At 43.5% G+C, this 8,382-nt stretch overlaps 1 protein-coding gene across 2 annotated transcripts in view; it reads left to right on the top strand.

Moving 5' to 3' along the window:
* Positions 1-283: 283 nt before the first annotated feature.
* The window catches only part of MIX23 (mitochondrial matrix import factor 23), a 64,011-nt gene continuing 55,912 nt past the window's right edge, over positions 284-8,382 (top strand). For both annotated transcript variants that reach the window (XM_045000855.1, XM_045000858.1), the window contains exon 1: positions 284-301. In XM_045000855.1, the coding sequence (XP_044856790.1) occupies positions 299-301 (3 nt within the window). In that variant the 5' untranslated portion in view covers positions 284-298. The remainder of the gene's footprint in view (positions 302-8,382) is intronic.

The raw sequence follows: 8,382 nt of genomic DNA on the forward strand, positions 1-8,382 counted from the left end.
ATGGGCCTGGGTTTCCCTGCCACCCACTGGTAGAGTGACATAGACCACCTAGGTGGGACAAAACACTGTCTGGAGACGGCATTTGGACAGTTGTGCTGTTTGACTTTGTAACTCCAGAAAGGGTGGGATAAATGGTGACCTAGCCAGAGGACCAGAAGACTAGAGCAAGCAATGAGCACCAAGGGGGCACCTGATGCAGTGAGAGCTACCGTCCCAGAGGCATGCAAGGAGGCATGCTAGTGCTGAGTGGGAACCCTGTTACCCAGTCATATACTGAAACAAACATGATGGGTTGCTAATGGTAAGACTGAAAGCATTGTTAGTTATATTTTAATGGTTTGTAATTATGGATAGTGAATGAGTTTAAGTGAGGTAACACTTAGGCCGAGGTCTTGTCTGGCTTGAATGCATGCTTGGAACTTCATCTTTGATATAAATTGCTGACTTGTTTAAAATAATAATGTTACTGGCACGATAAATAATGCATCATGTTGGAAGCTAAATGAGGTACACAAGCATATAATAAGTATAAAATCCCTTTTTTCTGGGAATGTGCAGGAACAGGGTGACATAAAACAATGTGATTCAGAAACTGCAAAGCCAGCAGCAAAAGTGCAGAAGTTGGGTAATGAGGCTTGTGCATGCGTAATGTCCAGGTTACATTAAAAAGAAAGGGGTGTTCAGCTAAAAGCTGATTAAGAAACTTTTATCCAATCTGTAACATAAAAATATATAAAAGATCCAAATGAAGACGGCCCAAGTTAAAGAAACACCAGACCAGAAACCAAAGGATGGGACTGAAGGATCAGAGGAGATGACAATCATCAAGAATTCTAGGAGGACTTGCTGGTGCCCTGGAATGTGGTAACTTGGGCAACTTACCAATTCCATCTTGTCTGTGGGTATTGTCTTCCATACATGTATGTTTGGATATTATAAGTGACAGTAATTCTATCTGAAGTTGTATAAATAAAGGCAAAAACTGATTACGCCTAAATTGGGTGGACAAAGCACTGAGATTCAAGCAGTAGGAAGTAGAAGTATTGGATACAAATGGTTACATATAAAACAAAATCCTAACACATGTTCTAGAGCCTAGACTTCATTAACAAGATATTCTCGTGTATTGTAGAATATTGCTCACCCAAAATCCTAGCAGTGCTTTACAGCCAGGCTTGCTGTGATCCTCTGTCTCATGAGACAAGTACATTGTCAGCTTGACTCCCAGATGAAGAATTTGTTGTTTCTTTGCCACCCCCTCCCCCAAGAAATATTAGTTCTAACCTTTGTCTTATTCATAAACAGGATGCCCCCTGCTGTTTGTTTCATCATTTTTGTGGGGTTTTTTGTTTTCACAATCTTTCATTTTGCAACTGACTTAGTATGCAGATCAGCATACAATGTGAGGCATACAATACCCAAATTGCCAGACATGTTACCTCCTGCCTGAAAGGAACATTTCTGAGGTATGTCATCTAATAAGAATATAATTTTCCATATAGATATGCAACTGCTTAAATATTATCCAGACATGCATACATTTTGCAGTGATTATGAGGATCAATGAGCTACTGTGTCTCAGTACAGACCTCACATGCCAGCCTTTGATGAACTCTTATGAATATTTCTCACCCAGGGGATCCCTGCAAAACCCTATGTACCTTGTGCTCTCTGCCTCTTGGCACGAAGGAGTCCATGAGTCACATTCTCTCCTTCCTTTTTCAACACATTCATTTGAGACGCCAAATTAACGTACTCAGAGTTTCTTTTGGCCAGTCCTTCCTGTGCCACCTTCAAAATCCCCTTTAAAAAAAGCCAATTCCTCACCCTTTTCTCTCAACATCCTTCCTAGTTCTGTTTGAAGCATACCTACTCTTCCTCTCAACCTACAATTCTGTAATACAAGCTGTTTCTTAGGAACTGGACGGTGTAACTGACCTCTATGCATTAGGCTGATGAACAGGTATTAGCTGCCAAACCTTGCACAAACAGCAAACTGTTTCTCCTTTTTACACAACCAGTACTTTTGCAAAATTGCATAATTACTCTCAAACAAATCTAACTTTTGTTTATGTGCAAGCCGTACCTCAACAGAATCTGCATCTCTGGGAACACTCTCATATACACTCCTTCTCCAACAAATCCATATTTGTCCCATCCACCTGAATTAGCTACTATAAGGGGTGAACAGCCTCAGAACTAAAACTGCTTGAACAATTTGAATAATCTTTTAAAGGGGTTACACCTGAGGGTAAAGAAATCATATCTCCCTGGACTTCTGGAGCAGCAGGAGGAGTTCCATCACTTACTTTGCTCTTTTGAGAGGTCTTTCTGGAAAAGACACTGGATTACAAATATTACTGTCCTCAAGAAAGCAAATGGTGCAACAACATTCTAAGTCAAAACACAAGGGAAAACCCCCCACAGATCATAAATAAAAAGGGGAAGAGGAAATAAAACACTATTTAAATAAGGAAATATTAAAAAGTGTCAAACAAAATGAAAGTAAATCCTTGTAGCACTGATAGGAAAAAGTGTGTTACTCTTAGAATTCCCAATAATTTTCAACCTTTGCTTTCAAGCCAACTCTGAAATCATCCATTTGTTCTGTTTGCTAAGCAAACCAATGGTCGAGTATATATTAAATCTTTAAGCCCTCCCAGTGACACCAAAAATGTATAAATGTAGATGAAATTATATAGGCCTAAAGAGTTAAAGGTGTTAACATGACTCTGAAACTGTCCAACATGAAATAGTTTTAAACAATGTTTGGGGTTTGGTATCCAGAGACCTTGGTTTGTTAAGTTTCATGGAAAACTTTAGGAACTTATTAACTAAGATTCATAAACAAAAAAGTTAAAGCGGCATAGACAGCTGCAGCGGCACAGGAGCCAGCAAACAGAGCTGTATACAGGGGAGTTTCAGTGGGAGTTCTGTTGGAGGAGAAGGTTTTTGTATTTTATGTATTGTATTTTGTAGTTATATGTGTGGAGGCTGGTTGGGGCAGTGTTCTGGGAGAGAAGCTGCCCCCTGATTAGGGGGTGGGGCTTCTCTGCTTAGGGGTCCTATAAAGGTAGCCAGCCAGTCAGGCAGCGGCATAGACAGCTGCAGTAGCACAGGAGCCAGCAAACAGAGCTGTAAACAGGGGAGTTTCAGTGGGAGTTCACAAGGGGAGTTTGCGGGGGAGACTAAAAGAGCCAGGCAGAGGAACTGACAGGCTAGTGAAGGGAGTGGGTGGTGTTCTGCCGGTGTTCTGGTGCCCGTTGGGGGTTTGTTTTGCTGTGGGTGGTGGTGGTTTGGTTTGTGTTTCCTGGACTAACAGGTTTTAGGTGGGAAGGTTATGACCGATACAGAGGCAGCAGTGAAAGACACAATGAAGATGACTGGATGTGGAAGCTGCGGCACATATGTGATCCTGGAGGAGGTACCTGAAAAGAGTTTAATCTGCATGAAGTGCCGCCTGATAGAGCTGATGGAAGAAAAGATCAGAGGATTGGAGATGCAGATGGAAACTCTGGTTGAGTTTAGAAGGGGAGTTCGAGTGGATGATGGAGCAAAGACATGAGGAGGCTGAAGGGAAAAGCTCAGACTTGCAGACGGAAGCAGGACCAAAGAATTCTGAGGGGAGACTGTTGGGTGAGGAAAGTGGACGGTGGAAGCATGTGACTAAGAGAACCAGGCAGAGGAAAAGACGGGCTAGTGAAGGAGAAATAGAGCTCAGGAACAGGTTTGCAGAGTTGGAAAATGAAGAAGGGGCACAGCAGGTGGTTGCTGAAGGTGAGAGGGCAATGAAGAAGAGAAGAGCAGCTAGTCCTATAGGAAGAGGGGAAGAGTCAATGGAGATAACACTAAATATGAGCCCCAGGAGGATATGGGATGGGTTGCGGAGGATTGCAAGGGACAATAGAAATCAAGACGACTTGCAGCCAGAGGGGATAGACCGGAGAATTGCACCATCACCAGGAAAAGGCAGGTCTACGTGATTGGGGACTCCTTACTGAAAGGAATAGATAGGCCTGTAACTAGATCTGATCCGGAGAACAGAAGGGTGTGCTGTCTGCCAGGTGCTAAGATACGGGATGTGGACCTGAGGCTGAAAAGGATCCTAATGGGAGCGGGAAAGAATCTGCTGATCGTCCTTCATGTGGGAACAAATGATACAGCTATATACTTGCTGGAACATATCAAGGGAGACTATGCCAGGCTGTGGAAGACACTTAAGGAAATCGAGGCTCAGGTGATCTTCAGTGGGATTCTGCCTGTTCCTAGAGAAGGGCAACAAAGCTGTGACAAGATTATGGCGATCAACGGATGGCTCAGGCAGTGGTGCTATAAGGAGGGCTTTGGGATGTATGGCCACTGGGAAGCATTCATGGACAGAGGACTGTTCTCTCGGGATAGACTTCACCTCAGTAGGGAGGGAAATAGACTTCTAGGATGGAGGCTGACACAACTGATTAAGAGAGCTTTAAACTAGGAATTTGGGGGAGATGGTTGGGAGATGTCCAGGTAATCTCCACGCCGGAATTTAACATTGAGAAGGAAGAAAACTAAGTAAGAAAGGATACAGCCGTGGGTATGAGAATGGACATTAGGAGGAAGGGTAGTGTAGATACCAGTCTAATAGGTGATACTGGTGGTAGAATGTCTGTGCCTAATCGGGTAAAGAATGTCAATGAAGCCAAACGGCAAAAATTAAGATGTTTGTACACTAATGCGAGGAGCCCAGGTAACAAAATGGAGGAACTAGAGCTACTGGTGCAGGAAGTGAAACCAGATATTATAGGGATAACAGAAACTTGGTGGAATAGTAGTCATAACTGCTGTACAGGTATTGAAGGCTATGTGCTGTTTAGGAAAGACAGAAATAAAGGCAAAGGTGGTGGAGTAGCATTGTATATCAATGATGAGGTAGACTGTAAAGAAATAAGAAGTGATGGAATGGATAAGACAGAGTCTGTCTCAGCAAAAATCACATTGGGAAAGAAAGCTACTAGAGCCTCCCCTGAGATAGTGCTTGGGGTGTGCTACAGACCGCCAGGATCCGATATGGATAGAGACCTCTTTAATGAAGTAAACATTAAGGGAAATTGTGTGATCATGGGAGACTTTAACTTCCCAGATATAGACTGGAGGACAAGTGCTAGTAATAATAATAGGGCTCAGACTTTCCTGGATGCGATAGCTGATGGATTCCTTCACCGAGTAGTTGAAGAACCAACAAGAGGGGATGCCATTTTAGATTTGGTTTTGGTGAGTAGTGAGGACCTCATAGAAGAAATGGTTATAGGGGACAACCTTGGATGACAAATGGGAATGAAGCTATGGAGATAGATATTACCACATCTGAGGTAGAAGCCAAACTTGAACAGCTTAATGGGACAAAATCGGGGGGCCCAGATCATCTTTAGCCAAGAAGATTAAAGGAACTGGCACATGAAATTGCAAGCCCATTAGCAAGGACTTTTAATGAATCAGGGGTTGTACCATACGACTGGAGAATTGCTAACATAGTTCCTATTTTTAAGAAAGGGGGGGAAAAAAGTGATCCGGGTAACTATAGGCCTGTTAGTTTGACATCTGTAGTATGCAAGGTCTTGGAAAAAAATGTGAAGGAGAAAGTAGTTAAGTAAAAGCAGCAAAGAGTCCTGTGGCACCTTATGGACTAACAGACGTATTGGAGCATGAGCTTTCGTGTATGAATACCCACTTCGTTGGATGCACGAAAGCTCATGCTCCAATACGTCTGTTAGTCCATAAGGTGCCACAGGACTCTTTGCTGCTTTTACAGATCCAGACTAACATGGCTACTCCTCTGATACTTAAAGTAGTTAAGGACATTGAGGTCAATGGTAATTGGGACAAAATACAACATGGTTTTACAAAAGGTGGATCGTGCCAAACCAACCTGATCTCCTTCTTTGAGAAGGTAACAGATTTTTTTAGACAAAGGAAATGAAGTGGATCTAATTTACCTCGATTTCAGTAAGGCATTTGATATGGTTCCACAGGGGGGATTATTAGCTAAACTGGAAAAGATGGGGCTCAATATGAAAATTGAAAGGTGGATAAGGAACTGGTTAAAGGGGAGACTACACCGGGTCATACTGAAAGGTGAACTGTCAGGCTGGAGGGAGGTTACTAGGGATTGGTTTTGGGACTAATCTTACTTAATCTTTTTATTACCGTCCTTGGCACAAAAAGTGGGAATGTGCTAATAAAGTTTGCGGATGACACAAAGCTGGGAGGTATTCCTAACACAGAGAAGGACCGGGATATCATACAGGAAGATCTGGATGACCTTGTAAACTGGAATAATAGTAATAGGATGAAATTTAATAGTGAAAAGTGCAAGGTCATGCATTTAGGGATTAATAACAGGAATTTTGGTTATAAATTGGGGACACATCAGTTGGAAGTAACAGAAGAGGAGAAGGACGTCCTCACAGTATTGGTTGATCACAGGATGACTATAAGCTGCCAATGTGATATGGCCATTAAAAAAGCTAATGCGGTCTTGGGACTCATCAGGTGAGGTATTTCCAGTAAAGATAAGGAGGTGTTAGTACCATTATACAAGGCACTGGTGAGACCTCATCTGGAATACTGTGTGCAGTTCTGGTCTCCTATGTTTAAGAAGGATGAATTCAAACTGGAACAGGTTCAGAGAAGGGCTACTAGGATGATCCAAGGAATGGAAAACCTGTCTTATGCAAGGAGACTCAAAGAGCTTGGCTTGTTTAGCCTAACCCAAAAGAAGGCTGAAGGGAGATATGATTGCTCTTTATAAATATATCAGAGGGATAAATATTAGGAGGGAGAGGAATTAATGTGGACACAAGAATAAATTGGACACTAGGAAGTTTAGACCTGAAATTAGATGAAGGTTTCTAACCATCAGAGGAGTGAAGTTCTGGAACAGCCTTCCAAGGGGAGCAGTGGGGGCAAAAGACATATCTGGCTTCAAGACTAAGCTTGATAAGTTTATGGAAGGGATGGTATAAAGGAATAGCCTAATTTTGGCAATTAATTGGTCTTTGATTATCAGCAGGTAAGTATGCCCAGTGGTCTATGATGGGATGTTAGAGGGGGTGGGATCTGAGTTCTACAGAGAATTCTTTCCTGGGTGCTGGCTAGTGAGTCTTGCCCACGTGCTCAGGGTTTAACTGATCGCCATATTTGGGGTTGGGAAGAAATTTTCCTCCAGGGCAGATTGGCAGAGGCCCTGCGGGGGTCTTCCCCTTCCTCTGCAGCATGGGGCACGGGTCACTTGTTGGAGGATTCTCTGCACCTTGAGGTCTTTAAACCACAATTTGAGGACTTCAGTAACTCAGACATAGGTTAGGGGTTTGTTACAGGAGTGGATGGGTGAGATTCTGTGGCCTGTGTTGCACAGGAGGTCAGACTAGATTATCATAATGGTCCCTTCTGACCTTAATGTCTATGAGTCTATAAAATGAGGTATAATACACTTTAAAATTGAAATTAATTATGCAAAACAAACTATCAAAACCAATCAGAGTCCCTTATTTAGAAACCTCCAGGTCTGTGTGGAGGGGTGAGCCTCATCTTTGTTCACATATATGCCATAATGCCAGGCCCAGAGTGGGTATGGTTCTATCTGCAGATGTCTACCTTCCTCAGCACCTTGGATCCTCACAAGTCCCTTGTCCTGAGTGGGGACTTGAACACTGTCCTGAACATGCAGGACTGCAGTGGGAAAGAGAAATGCCAGGCTACTACAAATGTCAAGGAGATTGTTGACCATCACTCCCTGGTGGACGTCTGCCATGTCTATCATCCAGACAACTATCACTTATGTCCAGGTGGAGTACACTTGATTGTGGCACTCCCAGCTGGACTGCTTTTGTTTCCAGGTTTAATGTCTTATAGGCCCCCTCCTTCAGTGTCAGGCCTAGGCCATTTTCGGACCACCACTTGGTGGCCATTATGGGCTCATTAACACCTGAGAGGCTGGGACTGGCCTACTGGCATTTCAGTAACAGCCTGTTGGACAGGGGCTTCATGGCATCCTTCCATGAGTTCTGGCTGGCCAGGCAGGGGCAGAGACATATCTTTCCTTGGGGTGGAGGTGCTGGGATGTGGGGAAATAAGTGCCAAGCTCTCCTGCTGTGACTACATTCGGGGCAGTCAACAGAAGGGTGTAGTTATGGAGCAATTGGAGCAGGAGGTTTGGGAGCTGGACAGGCACTTGGCCTCTCACTCCAGGGACCTATCCTTCAGAGAGTGTCAGGAGAAGCGGGATGAACTTCAGGCCCTCAATAACTATCATGCTCTGGGCAGTGTTGTTTGATCCTGCATCCAGTTCCTTTAGGAGATGGAGTGCAGTTCTCACTCCTTCTATGCCCTGGTGAGAAAGAA

Source organism: Mauremys mutica, chromosome 1 (genome assembly GCF_020497125.1).
Source record: "Mauremys mutica isolate MM-2020 ecotype Southern chromosome 1, ASM2049712v1, whole genome shotgun sequence".
In the NCBI taxonomy this organism is placed as follows: Eukaryota; Metazoa; Chordata; order Testudines; family Geoemydidae; genus Mauremys; species Mauremys mutica.